This window comes from Indicator indicator, chromosome 20, assembly GCF_027791375.1.
Source record: "Indicator indicator isolate 239-I01 chromosome 20, UM_Iind_1.1, whole genome shotgun sequence".
Classification (NCBI taxonomy): domain Eukaryota; kingdom Metazoa; phylum Chordata; class Aves; order Piciformes; family Indicatoridae; genus Indicator; species Indicator indicator.
Genome location: NC_072029.1, coordinates 15,380,353 through 15,399,370, shown reverse-complemented (window position 1 = coordinate 15,399,370; position 19,018 = coordinate 15,380,353). Strand labels below are relative to the sequence as shown.

Sequence of the window (19,018 nt, the reverse complement as noted above, 5' to 3'; positions counted from 1 at the left end):
AATACCTGGCAAAACCTGCAAAGTTTCAAAAGATATCTGCCTGGTTTATACACAGGGTGATCACAGGATCACCAGATAACTCAGGCTGGAAAGACTTCTCCAAGGTCCAACCTCCTGCTCAGAGCAGTTTACTCGGAGCTTTATCCACTGGAAAATTGCAAGGCTCTGCACAGCCTCACTTTTTTTTTTTTTTTTTGGGAACTGCATGGCCTCACTTGTCCCACTGCCTGACTGTCCTTACAGGGAGAAAGCTGTTCCTTATACCCATTCTGAGCCCTGCCTTTTCAGTTTCCTCTGTCTCACCCATACCACCATATTATGGACTACTGTATCTCTGACTTAGGAAAACACTGGGACAGGTCCTAAGGTCCTGTTCATTTCTGCATCCATGGGCCAGGTGCCTGCTCTGGGGGAAGGCAGGAACCTGGCCATGCCTGTGTGCTCAGTGTTTCCTGCTCCTTTTTGTAGGCAGCTCCCACCGTGTCTTTGTAGAGTGGCTGAGCAGCCTTCCCACAAGGCAGTCCTCAGGGGACCTCACTGTTTCAACACAGGAAGCTGTTTCAAGGGCAAAAGTCCTAGAAATCAGATATTGTATCACCTACATTTTCAAGGCCCCATGCCCTCTTTCCAGTCCAGTTTTTTGGTACAATAACCAGTGGATTTAACAATAAGGAACTGTAGATTCAGTGGCAAGATACAAATACATCTCTCAGCACTTTTTCCCCATAAAATACTAGTTACATTCAGATCATGGAATCAAGAAGGTTGGAAGAGACCTCAAAGATCATCGAGTCCAACCTGTCACCCTAAACCTCATGACTATCTAAACCATGGCACCAAGTGCCACGTCCAATCCCCTCTTGAACACCTCCAGGGATGGTGACTCCACCACCTCCCTGGGCAGCCCATTCCAATGGCCAACCACTCTCTCTGTGAAGAACTTTCTCCTCACAGACTTGATACTGCTCACTTATACACACACAAACACAAAGCACCAAACCCCAAACCCAGCAACATAAAAACCAAACAAAAATAGCCCCACACAACCAAACCAAACCAAACAAACACCCACAAAACCCCACAACAACAAATCAACAACCAAAAAGTTGAAATAACTTTTCTTGGCTTCTGTCTATCAACAGAGAAAAAAATACATTGTACAAAAAGATCTGTGCTAGAGTCATACATGTTTTAAAATCTGAGCCCCTGGAGCTTCTGAGGCCTGCTTCCCTACAAAAAAAAAAAAAAAATCATGAGCTTGAGGTCAAGTCGCTTCCATGTAGAGATGTAACATGGAAATTAGGGGATTCCTCACTATCACCTGTGTCAAAGCTCTGATGTCCCAGTGTGACATGTTTCAGAACTCTCCAGTCTATTTCCTTCCCTGCTTTAATCTAGTCCTCATTTTTGCTTTTCTTTCTTTGTGTTCCAGAAACTTAGTGGATTCATTTAATTTTTTTAAAACTCCATCTTTCTGCAATCTAGCTGAAATTAACTTGAGGGCAGAAATGGTATCGAGCAGCAGGATGAACACACAGCATGAGCACATAAGCTTCGTATCTGCAGTAAAGCTGGCTAAGAGCAAAAGCATTTGACTGACAGCATAGTTCTTTTCCAGACAAAACAAAGGTGGCAAAAATAGAAGTATCATGCATAGCGTGGATTAGAACTGCTAAAAATTAACCATACAGTGATCCAGTCAGTTTTCTACTACTGCACTACTTTATCTCTGACAACCAGCTTCTTGTTCTCCTCAGTGTTGCACGCTCAATGGTGTTTCACTTAGCTTTCTGTGTTTGTTGAGCAGCATGCAGGCAGTTGGAGGTTGGATGCGTCAGAGGAAAAAGTGTCCTCTGTGCAAGGGGACCAGAAGGCTTTCAGGTGTGTCAGACATTGGTGTCCCCACAGCATGGTATAGTGGTGGAGTAGGAGACGTCTGTCAGGAGGAGGGTTGGAGGGATTGCTGCATTTCATGTTGGAACAAGTATGGTTTACAAAGTGGTTTAGGCTGTAGGTATGTATAAAGGAACTGCAAATCATGTTGCACAATAACAACTGCATTGAGCTTTCAGGTGATCATAGTGCATGTGAGTGGTAGAAAGGGTGGCACATGGCCATTTCCCTGCAACATGGGCATTTATCATTCCTTTGGACTTTTGCATCTGTCTTAGAGCAATGCATGAAGAGAGAGGACAGGTGTAGCCAGGTGAATATGATGTAACAGATGATGAAATACATCAGCTGAAAGTAGAGACTCACTTGGAGCATGAGGTAAAAAATCTCTTCAGTGCATGTTTTACATTTAATGCAGGAATATTGCTCTGATGGATGTGTAAAGAGAAGGCAGTTGAGGACAGGACCAAGCACGCTGACACACCACTCAGTTCAGCTTGATGTTCCAGGTCCTTTGGTGATGACAAAATTTGCAACCCACTGGCAGCATTCTTGCACTCCAGTTGATGATGAGTCACAAAAGCCTTTGGCACTGAACAGCAACCCCTTTGCCATTTCTAGAAGCTAGTTTCATGCATTAGTCCTCTTCTGCAAGTAGGCACCAGCTTTATGTCCCATTGGTCTGTGCCAGTGGCACCTCAGCGTGCCTCCAAATTAGCAGCCAAGGCAGTGAGGGCTGATAAACAAACTCACTCCCCTCCTGCTCATTACACACTTCTGGAAGGAGGCTGTGACAATGTGACTTTGCCAGTGCTCTGCCTACCCTGTTCCTCATCTTCTGTCTCATCAGGAAGGCCAGACAGGTTTTACACTTCGTACCCAGTCATGCCTTTGCTGCACCCCTGCTGAGGCTAATTAATAAGGAAGCCAGTTAATCAGATCTGTGACATCACTTTTTAAATAAAGTGACATTAATCTGCTAGCATAAATTGCATTTTAAAGTGATTTCTAATTATTTTTGCCATGTTCTTACAGACTCATCAGATTCAGACTGTCTCTGAAGTAAAAAGGGAGCTTGTAGCAGCATTTTCCAGATTTCATTCCAGGCTCCCCATAAGTTTGACAAGCCAGTTTGGGCACATCCTTAGGACATACGTTCACAAATTGAATTTTATACAGAGTGCAGGACTGCAATGTTTTTGCATGAGAGCTGTTGTTGAAGTAAACTCCCTACATGAGAAGCAGCAGCACAATTTGGCTCTTTATAGGACTAATATCTTCCAACAACATAGGCTCAAAGGATCTTATTTAAAACTGAAAATAAGCCTGAGGTAGAAGAAAGATTTAATTAACTGCACAGATTTAATTTCTTTCTCTCTCTCCTCTTCTCCCCTTCCCCCCAGCCTTCTCATAGCCTCTTGGGAAACGGGGTAGAAACTTCTGGGTTTGCTGCCTTCTATTTTCTGTGGTTCGCCGGTTTCAGTATTCAAAGGGAGAGCCGGCTAAGATCTGCACTTCTTTCCTGGTGTAAGGTGTATAGGGAGGTTATGTTCAGTTCAGCTTCCCTGCCTGTCGCTCATTTTTTTTCCTGATGTTCACCCAAACTGAGATGCAGGTGCTGGCTGCCATCTAGTGGAACAAACCTGTGCTCATGCTTGCTCCTTGGTAGGAATATCTCCATACGGTCCCACCTGCTTTCCTCTGAACGGTGCTGCTTTTCAGATCTATCTGCAGGTAACTGCTTACAGCTGCAGGCATTATAAATGTTTTGCAAAGCTCCTCAGAGCCTTGCAGTTGCACTTGCTGGATCGTAATTGCAGCTCATAATTCAGAGGTGCTGCTAGAGCTTCTGCAGGTCTCCGTGCATGGAGCTGGGAGCTCTCGTGCAAGGTGCTGGGAAAAAGTGGAACACAAATACCATATGCAGTTATTTCCTAGTATTATTTTTCCTGACTTTCGAAGATAAGAAAATATCAACAACATACTTATGAAATGCAGCCACCAAAAATTGGTTTATTCCTTTGTGAGGTTTAATAACATTACTTCTACTGAGCCCAGTGTGGGTGATCTTACTCAGTCAAATCCTTCACTGAAACAAGGAGGGGAAGCTTAGTTTGTTCAGGGCTTCCACACTCAGGCATGACTGACCAGGGTTCCCTTAACATTGGTGAAGGAAATCCTGCAACCAGTTTCATACCAGTGCATGCTGCTGGACCACTGATTTGACCTGGCACTGCAGGTCCTGAGCAAGAAGTAATCTTGGATTGATACTCAAGGGTGTACCTCCATCTGTAACATTTTGCTGGGAGCAGCAGAAACATTACACAGTTGTCTATTGTGTCCCTACAAGAAAGCCCAGCATATAATGCACATTTCTACCTTTCCTCAGACCTCCTAATTCTCCTCCAGTCCTGTATGAGCCATGTCCTGCTGAGCACAGCTACATGGCAGGGATTAATACTGACCCCCTCATCTGAGCTCTCAGCCCAGATTTAGCACATCCAGCAGGGAAATGTCAATGGGACCTTCCAAATATGCTTCTAGGGATCAGTGAGAACACCAGCAGTTATTCCACTGATTTTCTGTATGAGAAGGAGGGAATTGTGCACAGCTACTCCTAAGCAGAATCTGAATTTGCTCCCAGATGTATATATGGTGTAGTCAGAAGAACAATCACAGACCTGAGTTCAGTTGTTCTTGCCTACACTGCTGAGGGTCTGTAAAATACTGCATGCACCCCCCTGAATTCCCACTAACTTCAAGAGGCATCCCATGAGTGGAGTGAGTGCACATTATGTATTGGAGATCCACAGGAGTGATATCAGGAGAAGGAACTGAGGCTGTGCTTCACTGTGAGTGAATTTTCAAAGTGAGGTCTGTAGCTCTCTCTGTGGAGCTCTCACTAATGCTCCTGTCTCCTTCTTTTATACAAACTACTCTCAGGAAAGAGGTTGAAGTTAATTAAAGAAAACTTAGATTTGTGCGTACCCTATTGTATAGTATTTTGCAAGGCAATAAGGTTTTCCTTGAACATGCTCCCATTGCTGTGGTCACAGTAAAAGGAAGATGTGTTTTATTATTTAAAAACACGGTTAAAAAAAAAATAAATCAGGGAACTGGCTCTGCTGCAATCTGTCTTTTTGACCAAGGCTATGTCTATTTTATTTTGCTCTGCCCTGTTATGTCCCTTCGTTGGAGCATTAAAGAAAATTCCCATGCCTCAGTGTCCACATCATCAAAGCAAGGAGAGATATATTGCTTGCCTGACAGAGGTGATATATGATAATTATTGTAGAATGATAAACAATTTTGCTCCTAAATAACATTTATAAACTTGTACAAGAGCCCACTTTTTGTTTTAAGGAGAAAAGGTACTGTAGTTAATAGTCTGTTTTCAGGTGGAGGAGATGAATATTTTTCCCCAACAATGATACACAGAGGGTGAAATAAAGCCATTTAAGAGGGTATGTAAAGTCAAATAACAATGTGAAATTTGTTAAATAAGTAGAAAAAGGTATTCTGCAGTTTGTGAGGAATCTGCTATTGTTGCTTTTCTCTTCTGCTTCATTCCCAATCATCATTCCATGGTTTCTATCATCTATTTGAGATAGTTTACATAGTCATTTAAGGCAATCTCACTGGTGGCTTTTATGCCATTCTATAAACAACATCCTCATGTTGTTATATGCTTTTTTGGTTGTGTTTTGACAACAGAAGTCTGGCCCTTGGGATACTTAGATTTGATAGCTTCATTGTGGAGCCTGACCTTACATTCTCTGAAGTGGACAGGAATCTTTGATTGAGTTCACTGGCATTTGGCTCAAGTCCTGATGGAGCTGTTTGCCTTCTTGCATTTTTATGTATTTACCTGAATTAAACACTTAGTAAATCACAGGAGCAGTGGTTGAATCACATACCAATTCACTGCTTGTGAACACACTTTGTACCAAAAAGAGCCAGCATAGTATTAAGCAAAGCTGTTATTTGAGCATCACTCACTTTCAAGCCGTGGCAGGCTGAAAGCAGCTCACCCTTGGAAGGCAGTTCAGGCAGACTCTTGGCTGTGCTGGTGGGAGGAAATCCACTTCAGCAGCTCAACACCATATCATTTCCCCAGAGGATTTGCCATTTCCTCGCCCATGTTGGTCACTTTGTAGCACATTTTATGTCACGCTTTCCTGTCCTGTGTAGGCAAAGCAATTCTTACCACATGCTTCTCTCTTCCAGAAGCAGTTGTGATGTGGGTGGACACCTTAGAAACCACATATAATGATAATAATAATGAATAGTCCCTTGATGGGAGGATTTGATATTAAGAATTAAAGTAATGACTGCTGAGACTTGAGTAATTAATAGTTAGAGGTAGATGTTAGCAGTTTAGCAGAGTAAAGCCCAGCAACCAACTTCTTATGTTACTGAAAAGGTCAATAGATTAGGTCTTATCAGGTAAAAAAAAAAAAAAAAAAGAAAGAAGAAAGGTCTGAAGCAAACTCTCCCATAGTATTTAAGTGAGGCAGCACCCCCTGGAATGGGGGCAGGGCTCCTGTTAAATTCTATTATTAAATACAATACGCTTGACCGGTGAGAAACATATCTAGATTTGGAAATGTTTGTATGCCTCAGTGTGAATGAACCTCCTCTGGTCCTCAGGCTCTGGTCAGCCTCCAAACCATGGACACTACATCAGGGTACATTCACATTCCAGTGCTGACCACCGCCAAAACTTGTCACATTATCATGGGGTTTCCTTCTTGTTCATACCTAACGAGGCTGAGTTAGTACACAGAGTTTTGACAGAAAATGGAAACAGAGGTAGGTGAAAGAGAATGTATAAAATGATGGTGCACAGCACCAATTAGGCAACCAACCATGGCCCCTACTGTTTCCATGCATTACCTTCCCTGAAATAAAATTGTTCTGTAGGTGGATTTTCATAGCGGGGATTGGGATTTTTTTGGGTTTTATTTTTGTCCTGTAATACCAGGTTCTGGGGGAGGTTCCACTAAAATCAGAACAAGAACCATGTATTTCCCAAGGGGCCTGGGTTAGCATCACTGCCTCAATTAAAGTAGTGAAGTAGTGTCCAGTGAAGCACGTTGTATAAAGACACTTCTGCTGGCTCTGGTAGTAGGAAATCACAGCAGTATCTCATTTTATGTACTAATAGTCCCACATTGCTCTCTGCAGGCATCGCATCATGGTGCAATAGTTTTATTAGGATTTGGAAGTCAAAGTCAACTGGATGGAAAATGCTGAAGTTTCATCACAAACGTCCTTTCCTGGAGACTGGCAGTGCCAGTCTGAAGAATCATGTACATTCATCCCAGAATCATTATTTTTAAGATCTTCCAAGTTAATTCTTAAACATCTCAGTGATTATGCTGCTGTTTCTCTTCAACCAGTACTTTTTTTTGCCCATATTTTGGATAGCTGATCTTTGGATAGCTGTAATTCTGACTAGCTTTCTTGACAGCATTCAAATCTTTATATTTTTGCTTTTCCATGTCTCTGTTGTGGATAAATAGACTTAAAATGCTGTTAAATCCAGTGCCTTACCTCAAACTTTGAAAAGCTCTGAGATCATAGATGGCTGAGAAGCTTCTTTAGAGTAAGAGAAAATTACATGAGTAAGAGGAAATTACTTCTAGGTGGTTGTGTTTATCACCCAAATGCTATCACCTCCCATTGTCTCCTTAGGGCACAAAATAGGACTCCAGGAGCAGAAGTTCTTTTTTAAGAAGTGCAGTAAAAATTCACTCTGTCATTTATGATTTAGAGGGGTCACATGAGAAACATGATAATGTCATCATTTTTAAAATAATGCTACCAGTATCTAAGGACCATTTCCACCATTTGCTTACTCAGGGAAACCTAGAGATTTTGATCAATGTCTTGGAGTCCTCCAGCCAGCAAGGCCGTGACTTCTAGCTGTGCACCAGTCTCTGAGGCATTTTTTCAATCAGTTTTTGTAGATGTTCACTAGAGAGGTAAGCCTGTGCCATCATTTCATGTAATTCCCAATGGAAGTTGATGGTAAATGATTGATTTCTTAAAGCTGTATTAGGATTATGCAAGATTTTGACGGCCCAGCACCAACTATTACATTGATGAATGCTATAATCAGGAAGACCCCTGAGCTTGTATTGTCTTCAAGCTTACTGGATTGCAAAATTAGGGACAAATGTTTTAGATTCCTTTGCTGTTTGTCTTTTATGCTCTAAATACATAGAATTCTTGAGCATCTCCCCTGTGAAGAGAGACTGAGATCCCTGGGGCTGTTTAGTCTGGAGAAGAGAAGACTGAGAGCCTATCAATATCTGAGGGGTGGGTATCAAGTGGAGGGGGCCAGGCTCTTTTTGGTGGTTCACAGTGATAAGACAAGGAACAATGGGTTTAAACTAGAACATAGAAGATTTCACCTCAACATGAGGAGAAACTTCTTTACAGTGAGGGTGATGGAGCCCTAGAACAGGCTCCCTGGGGCGGGTTGTGGAGTCTCCTTCTCTGGAGAGTTTCCAAACCCACCTGGATGCATTCCTGTGCAGACTACTCTAAGTGATGCTGCTCTGGCAGGGGGGTTGGACCTGATGATCTCTTGAGGTCCCTTCCAACCTCTGATATACTGTGAGACTGCAATTCATTCCTCTTGGACAAAATGCTTGGTGAGCTCACTTGTTCTTAAGAACAGCTGAATATCTGGTGACCTGCAGTTTATAAATTTAAATTGCTTTCATCACCACTTTCTACTTTTGTTCACTGAAAAGTGCTGTAAGTAAAATATGTGTGTGTCCATAAATATTTCATAGCCTAGTGGAGCCTATGAATGGAAGACCCTTTCCCAATCTAGTTATCCACTTTTATGAAAACTCCAGGAGGATTCTTTTAGTTGCATCTCCTGACAATCTGATTTCTTGATTATCTGTTCTGACAAGCCTTTGATTCCCATTTGTGTTCTATTTTACTGTATCTCACTGGGAGTCTCTGCAGACCTGTGTATCTCCTGGGAAGCAATTTTCTTAATGGCACCTGTCTCCTCTTCTCCTTGGTGAATACTGAAGTAAACAAGTCATTTAGTTGTTTAAGAATGTGTTTTTGCTTCTTAGGTAAATTCCTTTCTCCAAGTCCCTTTCTGTGTTGTTTTTGCGTGTATGTTTATGAACATTTATCTGTTTTACATATTTTTACTTCTCTGTGCAAGTTTTCTCCAGTGAACTTTTTTTCTCATCATGCACCAAAACTCTTAAATATTATGATATTTCTAGTTCTTTATAGCCCTCATAGATTTCTTTTCAACATGGTGGTTTATATCTCTATTTTCTTTCCTTTTTTCTAAGGAAGAAGAAATCTGTCTGAGCTGTTGTCTCGTTTTATGCCATTAGAAATAGATGGGAAGACAGCAAGTTCTGTTGCTGATGCACAGATTTTAGACAGATAGAGAGATATTTTTTACAGTTAACCAAGGAAAAAGTAGAGCTTAAAGTACTGTGAGCTGATGTGTTTGGGTGTGTTTTCCTTAATAATATTCAGTGCTGGCTTGGTGCAAATAACAAGAGGGGATATTTCTGCCTTCCCTAACATTTTTTTAACTGTCTTTATTTCTTCAACTTCTTTGCATATCCTACTGAAATCTTAAAATATTTTCTATGCTTTCCAAATTTCTAGCATAGTTAAGCAAAGGTTTCAAAGTTTTTCTAAAGAACTCACTCCAGCTCATATACATAGTTTTGGTTATTTGTTTAGAGGGTTGGCATGCCAGAGCAGCCTTTACTGCAAATTGTTGCATTTTTGCTCACTTTGGCAGTGTGGGCAAAGAATTTCCATACAAATGGTATTGTTCTGTATTTTAAATTAATAATTATTATTAATAATAATGATGAAATCAATAACCAATAATAATAAAATTAGTAATAAATAATACCAATGAATTATTAATAATAATATTAATAAATAATAATCTTAACAATAATACACTTAATAATAAAAATTAGATGTTATTAAAACCTAAGAACAGCCTGTACCTTACCCCAGATTTTGACTGGTTTTTGATGTTTGGTTTTTTTTTTCAGTTTCAGAATTTTTCAATCTGGAATTGTTAAGTATTTTTCTCTTTCTCAATGACAGTGGAAAATTTCTATTTTTTTTTTTCTTTTAGGTTGCTTTTGAAGAACTTGAGAGAGAACACATTGTCATGTTTGTGCTCAGGGGAAAAACTCAGTGCTATAAAGTCTGTGAGGGAAACTGGTCCTTAGAATAGGAGAAAATGTGAGAAGAGAGAATGTATAGATGTAAAAATTTCAGCCAAAACAATACAATATCTTTGAAACTAGTTCCTCATTAATCACAAGCAACCTGATGTGAGTTTGTTTTATTCTTCATATACTCTCTGAGCTAAATTACAAGCAGAAACTATTTGGCAGACAGCATATTAATGGCACTCAAGAATTTTCCTTCTTCAGAAGTTTGGAGGAGAGATGTTTTGGCAGAAAGCTTCATCTAAATGAGCCACTTTCAAAATTTATGGTTTCAGTAACATTGTGCTGCAGTCACACCCGTGTCTGGAACAATTTAACAGCCTCTGGTCCAAACAATGTCATCTTAATGTGAAATAGTTCATATAGCACCTGCTCCATCTGTCTGGTCTAAAAAAAAATATAATTTCCTTCTTTCCCAGGCTTTAAAATTACTTCTTTTAAGAGACAAGAGAAGTGACACAAACCTTTAAATGAGGCTTTGCCATTTCCTTGAAAATGAAGATTTAGGTGCTTTCCTGTGAGGAAATAGTGTGAGGATGCAGTGAACCTAGCTCTTCATGCAAACCACTAACAGGAGATATAGAGGCTGCCTTCACATCAGCCCATTTCCAAGCCAGCATCTTGCACAAATGAGCTCACAAGGGGAAGGCTCAGATCCAAAGATGCCTTAATTATGAGGGTTTGTGAGGAGCACTGGCTCTTTGGAGAAGCAGAGATGACCTATAATATTGATTGATTCAAGCAAAAATACAGAGGAATTTTAAGCAGGATGTTTTGGAGGAAAAGCAAGGATGTAGCTATGGAGGATAAACTGTAGTTTATCTGCCATAAGAAACCTCCCAGAAGGAGCTGATCAGCAGGAGATCCCATTATTGAAGAATGTGTTTTGATAGCTGCTCTCCTAACAGTTTTACCCTTCCTAGGGCAGGATGACTGAAACTAGATGATCCTTAAGATCCTTTTCAACCCAAACCATTCTATGATTCTTTGATATAATTTTGCTCCACTGACAGCAGTTGTGAATGACATTTTGTCTATAGAGCCAAAAAGCTGTCCGTGCACTCTGCAACACGCTCAGACTTGAAGGGGCTGTGCCTCCACAAAACAACTCTTGCTCCACATTCTTAACGGATCCTGTCTGCATCAAACATGTCACCTTGAGCATGGTAATTTTAATTGGCTCCACAGATCTCTTTCAGGGGCCTTGCAGACATTATGGGTTATGTGCACTGGTTCATGCCCTCTAGCAGGGGAGCAGAAGTTGGTGTTCCAATGTAGGGGTTACAGAAAGGGAGAAGTGTAGACATTGGTGTCCTTATCTAGGGTCTGCCCTGATTCTAGCTGGCCTTTGAACAGGATTTCACATGAAAAGCTAGCTTCTTTCACTCTAGAAAGACTGCACAAAATCAGTTTCTAAAGATGCCTCTTTCTGTGTCTTTGGATTTGCTGTAACAGTCTCAGTGCAGCAGGAGTGTACAACAAAGGGAGTCCTTGTCTGAAAGGGCAGAGCCTGAGTGTAGCTGTTATACAGCACCAGGTCACAAAACAGGCCATAGAGAGAATTCAGTTACTGTCTAATTATTGCATTCAGTTTTGTTCTGTTTTGAAAATAAAATATAGCCTGGAAAACATTGCCTTTAATGAAGAAATAAACTCTTTACAAGAAGAGAAGACCTTTTGCTGAACAGCTAGGCAAGCTTTGGCTCTTTCTCTGGTTTTGGGTGATGATGGCCTCAAATTACCTTGCTGCTCCTGTTTGTAGACCTGTAATGATAATACCCTGACTTTTGAAAGCAGTTTGAGATCTGCTAATGAGACATATTGTATACAAGCTATATTAGTGTTCCTGTGTGAAGAATATTACTATACACAGAGTTGTACCAATATGACTTCAGAGTATGTAATGTAATTATTTGTGCTGTGTATAAATGCAGGCAAGGCAGTGCTGTCTGTGCTGTGATTAAGTGACAGTATGCTGCTCTGACATTTACCAAAAAAATCTCCTTTTTCTCTATTACATTTGCTGTGTCTCACTGGTTCCTGCTACAAAATGAAAGTAATGGATGAAAGAACAAGAAAAGCATTTCGATTTTATTTCCTTTTTTAAAAAATGGGATATTTGGTATTTATAGGAGCTTTTCCCCTTCGAAGCCAGGCTGTATATCACTTGTTACACAGTTGTTAAACTTTTCTGCTGTCATTTTCAAAGAAAAATTATTAGGCAGAAAAGCCATGGGGTGAAGAAGACAAAATCATGCTTTTCTACTTTCAGTATGGTTCAAAAATATAATTATTGTTTATCCCTTGTGGACATCATCAGTGTTGATAAATACAATTACTTTGCCATCCCTTGACTAATTCTTGAGGCTTAGACAAGTCAGCAGTAGAACTAATATATTTAACTTTGTACAAATAAGAAACAGAAAATGTCAATTAATTACTTGGTATTTCCAACATTTGCTAATGGTATCATGCTTACCTTAAGGTTAAAAAAAATAAATTACAGAAATCTGGCACTAAATATTAGATGATTCCAGCTGAAAGACACTTTACAAGGTCATGGTGGATTTCCAAAACAGCCATGCACCAGCACAAATAAGGACATTTCTGAAGCTGAAATCTTATTTTCTCTATTTGCAGGGATCCCCAGAATTTGTATCCCCCTGAGGTCAGCAATGCAAAGCTTCAATACGCTGGTTGGGGTCCAAAAGGTCAACAGCTGGTAAGAGAAAGAACAAATGTGCAAATGAATTTAGAGACTATGCTATTTTCTGGAAGAAAGAAATACTTTTTATTAACTAATTTCATGAAATCTGTGTGGTAGATTCTAGCTTCTTTATGGGGGTTGTTTTATTATGTAATTTATTTCTAAAAGCAACAAATATGTGTATTTACTGAAAAATAATTGTGTCTGAAAATGCAGAAGCACTTTGAGGGGCTGCACCTGCTTCTCCAAGTGTTGGACACAGGACAGGTTATAGACATAATAGTATGCTTTAGTTAGTAGGGCATCTTCAGACTGGCAGACTTGACACTGGGGGTGTTTTAATATTAGCAGCCCTGTTTGGAGTAAACCTCTCTAGAACAGAGTTGCCCCAATTTGCCCAGTAGTTATTTGCAAAACAGACAAAAGAAGTGTATTCTGGAAAGTTTTCAGAGCCCATGTTTATCAGGGATTCATTGTGTTTCATGGAGCCTCTGATTCTGCAACAGTCCTGAAATCTCTGGTGTTTAGTCCCTCAGCCATTGCCATCTTGGACTTGCTCATTTTTTGGAGCATGCATATCCTGGCCAGATCCTTTGGCTTCATTTCCTGGTGTAAATTCAATATTAAAATTGTTCATATTCCAAATATTCTCTTTCTACTGTAACAAGAAAAGAAAAACTAGCACATTCTTTCTTGATATAGAATCTTTATATCAAGAAATGAGCTTTGAAGGCTCATTATCTGAGAATATCTGGCAAATGTCTCCTGTCCCAAATCCTCTCTTGGGGATTTTTTTGTCTGTGTTCCTAACTAGATTGTTTTCGAATTTTCTGATTTAAAAACAGCAATAGGAGACTTTATAATTGCCAGTCCACAAATCAGGTTGGAGGAGACATAACAGATACAGGAACAGGAAAGTCTTTCCTCTGCTCCATTGGGAAAATCAAGTTTGAGGGTCATCAAGCTCAAATCTGATACAAGTTGAAATGCAGCAGTCTTTACCTCTATGCAAAATGATTTCTGAGGGGTTCCTTTTTTTATTGCACACATGTACAAAATCTGCTTTCATCCTCTGACATGTGCCATTTCAAATTCCTTAGACTGCTACCCAACAGATTACTGCTGAGCAGTTTGTACTCATCCACAGGGGTCTGGCTCTGATCATGACCAAATTGTTTCTGTTATATTCACTGGTGAAGGTCACTGTGGTCCCAGCATTGGGCTGGCCAGCTGATGATAATATCAGTTGATAACATTACATTCAGTGCCACAGACTACCTTTAGGTCATGGCAAAGAAAGCAAACCCAGACTGTTTATTCACTGTTTGCTAGCTCTTTCTGTTTGAACTCTAAGAAACTGAGCTTCTCTCAACCTGTAAGGAAAGCTACATCTGGGTACCTGAGCGTGTGCTAGCTCTGTGCACACCTGACTTCATGCTGCACCTCCCAGCAGAGGTGGGAGCAAAGGGTGGATGGGTTTTACATCACCTTAAAGATTGCCCAATTTTCAGGATATAAAAAGCTTTCCCCTTGAAATCTCCTGGTTTGTTATTCAACAACACAAAGGAGAGGCAGAGCAGGAAGAGTAAGAGGATTTGATTCCAAAATTTTCTATTCCCTTTGTAGCTTTGATTTGATCCTTCCTGGGGGAACTTTTGGTCCCTGGTCTGACCTCTTTCTCCTTACATGTTTCATCATTCAAAAAAAAAAAAAATGGGGGAAAAAAAAAGAAAGATAAGCAGCCTGAATGATCTGCATTCTTTGTGATTAAAAATAAACAGTGGAACTTTCCCAGGAGCAATTTTCTATTTATCTTGTTTTCTTTTGTCTTTACTCATTAAATTATATGCCAGTTTTTTGGATGATGAACTCCTCAGAGCACCGTTCTTGACTTCTTACTAGCCTGCAGAATGCCACACATGCCAACAGAGCAGTGTAAATAATGGCAGATATTGGATCTGAGAAAAATCTGTGTCAGAACATCAGAATGCAAAAATGCTTTCACTTCTGGTACGTCAGGAAAATGCTTCAGCCTTTCTCAGATCTCTGCTGAAGTCTTAAGAAGTTAAGTCTTCCAAAGAATGGAGATCTTACCAGTGTGAGCTCCTGACTCAATAGAAAGAGAAGCACTGACTTCAGTGCCATAGGGAACACATACCCTAAATCTGCTGTTATTAAAGTGCTTGTTCCTCTCATTTGTCCTACAACATGCACCAACGTTTATTTATGCCTTCATAGAATGAGTAAATTGGAATAGCAGCACAATAGAGTCACCTTTACTGGGTGTAAAAGTCTGTGCAAAATGTCTATGAAAAAAATATTTCTGTGAAAAAAAAATTACTTAGTGTTTGATGGCATCAGCCCACCAGGCTTCATTAAGAATTTTGGTTGTTGTCAGTGAACAGGCTGCTTTATCCTCAGTCTGTGTGATACTTTCTAGCAATATCAGGATGTGGGTGGCAAGATAGACTGCAAAAAGCGTTAGGCTGTACCTGCTCCCTGTTCTGTGTGTGCTTATCTTTGCAAAACTCTCAGTCCTTAGATTTCCTTTCTTTTTCTGCTGTTGCCATTTATGACTCCACAGCTATCCGTTTATGATGTTTCAATTCTGCCCCCCCCCAAAAAGATTCTGTTAATTGATCTTATTGTAATATTTTGCCAGTTTCACCACATTGCATCTCTTACAGTGAGGTTCTGTGCCCCAAGAGTACCCATGTAAAGATTAATAGTTACTATGAACCTGATCTCAGTTTTCATAAAACTTATGTGTCGGATAGGCTTGGACCCCTGTACTTATTAAAACAAACAAACAAAAAAACCCAAACAAACAACAACAAAAAAAAAAACCCAGTACAATGTGAAGAGATTTTCTTTTCTGGTTGCCTGGCAACATGGATGAAATCATGGAGTGCTCCAAGAGCAAGAGACTCTGTAGTGCTGATCTGTAGACAAACTGCTCAAGGAATCAAAAAAATCTGAAGTTTTCAGGAAGCATTCAGCTAAGTTATCCCCAGATGAGCACATCCAGGTTCAAAATGCTTCCTATAAGGACAAGCAAGTTATATACATGGGCACTATTGTCAAAAGGAAGGATCCAGCGGTAGGTTTGCTCTAATCATGTGCAGTGAATATTTGCCTGCATTGAGAGCACAAAAGTACAGTTCACAGAAGTTGTTAAGCTCTGATTTCAAAAGCAGAAGAATTTCTGCTGTGCTGTTAGTTTCTTTTTTTTTTTTTTTTTTTTTTTTGTAATGTTAATAAGAATCTGTAAGAGCCCTGACAGATACTAATGATAGTGGTGACACATCAGATGCTGGGGGAAGCAGCTCTGCACGAGTTTAGAGGCAGGAGTTACAAGTTAAAAATAAAAATCAAAATCTCTTTCATAGATCACGATATTTATTTCACAGCAAAGAGGAATATTCTTTTGAGGTTCTTCTGGCCACTCAGTCTTTTACTATTTCCACTGGTTAAGTATCAAAAACATACAGGAAGAGGATTATATAATTGCTGGAAGTTTTGTATGCCCTTGCAGGGACTGCAACCCTATAGAATAGTCGAAATGGGTGTCTCCTACATTCTAGTCGATAAACTTTTCACAGTGCCAACATTTTTGGAGCAGGAATCAACTTTCATTCTTGTAGATTATGCAGCAATCAAGTGTATGATTGGTCCTAAAGCAACATAAGTTATGTTTCACAGCAGGTGCAGAAGTTGCATTAAGAAATCTCTACTTCGGCAAAATGCAAATGCCAGGGGTGAAAAAGGAGCAAGTTTTTCAGCCCCTACTGTGTTAGGGGTTTGCAGATGCCCTCAAACAGTCAATGCAAGTGCTGGTCAGGAGCTTATTGTCATATATGTTTCTGTTTTAGAAGTGCAATACAATTGAGAGAAATGCTAGATTTCCTTCATATATGAATAATCTGAATGATACAGTGCCAAAACCTATCCATCTCATTCATGGTTACCAATTTTTTTTTATCATTGTAGCACAGTGAAGACGTGCCAGTTAGGATATCTAGATGAAAAAAGCTTCTTAGGTGATGTCACCTGGAAATAAACTGGAGTGACTCTTCTAATTAGCAGGTTTTTTCTTGCCTGAATTTGTGTTTGTCATGCCAGCTTAGTTCCAGGCAGAAGGGCTGCATAGATACCAAGTGAGGAGGACCATTTTCACAGGAGGTACTGAATCATCTCCTGTTGTTCCTGATCCAGCAGGGCTTTTGAAGTGCTCTGTGTATAATTGCTGTAGGTATATTTGTCTACACCATTATTTCATAGATTTTTACATTGTTATTTTCAAGCTAGTGTTCTCTCACCTCTTCTTTTTGCAGTTATGTCTGAATCAATATTTAGCTGTGGTGTGCTGTATGCAATTATTCTGGCTTGGTTACCTTGCTAGTTGCAAGGAAGAAAGCCTCCCCCCTCCCCCTTTTCCCTGCTTTCTAATGTCTACATAAGCACTTTGTAAACCTGGTGAGGGATATTCAGACAGATTGTTACATGGTCTCTGCATTCTAGGAAAACAATAATTTCAGCATAATGATGTGCTGTCACCCCCTCATCTGCTTTTCCAGTGTAATAATATGATTTATTTAGGGAAACCCAGTAAGATATATTAGGTGTACACTGAATACCTGGATAGGTTGCTCTGGTCAGGGATTCCTCTTCCACTATCTCCCCATTTTATTCAAGGAATTCTACTGGAAAAATATTGCGTGGTAATTAGGGGGGTGGGGGGAGGGTTATTGTTTTGTTGGGTTGGGTTTTGGTTTGGTTTGTTGTTTGGTTGTTTTTTGGGTTTTTTTGGTTTTTTGTTTGTTTGGTTTGTGGTTGTTGGGTTTTTTTTTGAGGAGGGGCTTGGGGGTTTTGTTGGGTTTTGTTGTTTGGGTTTTTTTGAGGGGGTTGTTGTTTGGGTTTTTTCCTTTGATGTTCTGCTTCTTTGGATACAGTGGCAATAGTATTTTATTTTGCACAACCTTTGGCACCATTGAACTTGAAATTCTCAGTCCTCATTCACCAAATGAGGCACAGTCAGTGTTATGAGCTCTGCTGAGAACGGTTTTGTCCCTTCCCATCTCAGAATTCTTGGTACTGCATTTTTCATTGGTGGCAAAATAGTGAGATATTTAAGATAACTGGAAAAGCTACCATCAATGTTACTGGAAGAAAATAGAAGTGATATTATTGTAAATAAAATGTTGCTCTTTTTGTGGATGTGAAATATTTCAGAGGGGAAAAAAAGAAACGAAACAATGACATTGATTATTTACCATAGAAATTTTACTAATAAATCAGAAAAACTGTTACTGCTCTTGCATCCAAATATGAGACACAGGATGGCCTTGTGTTTAGGGCCATAGGCTCCCTCTGTGACTTCATACATGTCACTGTTTTCTGGTTAAGTTAGAGCATGAAGATGACAATACATTCCTGTCTTACAGTGGACTTAAGAGAATTAATATACTAAATGTTGCAGACATTCACACTCTCCATTATGAAAACAGATGAGGTACCTCCAAGAAATGCATCTGTAGATGCCCTTGCTAGCTGAGCTGATTCACCATCTTGGTGAACTTGGGCAAGTACTGAATTTTCTTCCTTTCTCTGTCAGCACATTGTGTTATACCCTACTGCACCTGCATACAGTGCAAAACTCCTAAGAGTGCAATGCTTTAGTGTAGAGTCAGTTCCACTGAAAATAATTCCCTGCTTTACAGAGATCTGCAATGTTGATATTCCTTTAATTTCAGTTGTGTTTTAGGGATATGGAACATGTATCTTCTCTTAAGTGCACTTTTCATTCCAGAGATCTAACAGGTAGAAGTATCTACTTTAGATCTATGCATGAGGGTTTCTGGCATCTTACAAAACCATGGGTGGTAGATGATGTCCATTGAAATAAATGCTTATGAAAAGTGTTGTTCTTGGGAAGCTGCTAGGGCTTTTGTGCCATGAAAATAGTTACCTTTTACTATAGACAGCAGTGAGAGTACAATTATGTGGCAGCTGCTAGGAACCACAAGCAGGACTAAGCAGTGCCATCAGAACAGCGGGGTAGCTCATCTTCATTTCTGGTGGTGGTCTCTCCTTCCCCACAAACTCCCAGTCATCAGAGAGATAAGAAAGCTTCAGGAAATAGTCTGTTAGCTCTACTCTTCAGCTG

At 40.0% G+C, this 19,018-nt stretch overlaps 1 protein-coding gene across 1 annotated transcript in view; it reads left to right on the top strand.

Annotated features, from left to right (window-relative positions):
• The window catches only part of DPP6 (dipeptidyl peptidase like 6), a 375,478-nt gene that overhangs the window by 272,740 nt on the left and 83,720 nt on the right, over positions 1–19,018 (top strand). The window contains exon 7 of the mRNA XM_054390267.1: positions 12,786–12,867. Coding sequence (XP_054246242.1) covers positions 12,786–12,867 — 82 coding nt within the window. The remainder of the gene's footprint in view (positions 1–12,785; positions 12,868–19,018) is intronic.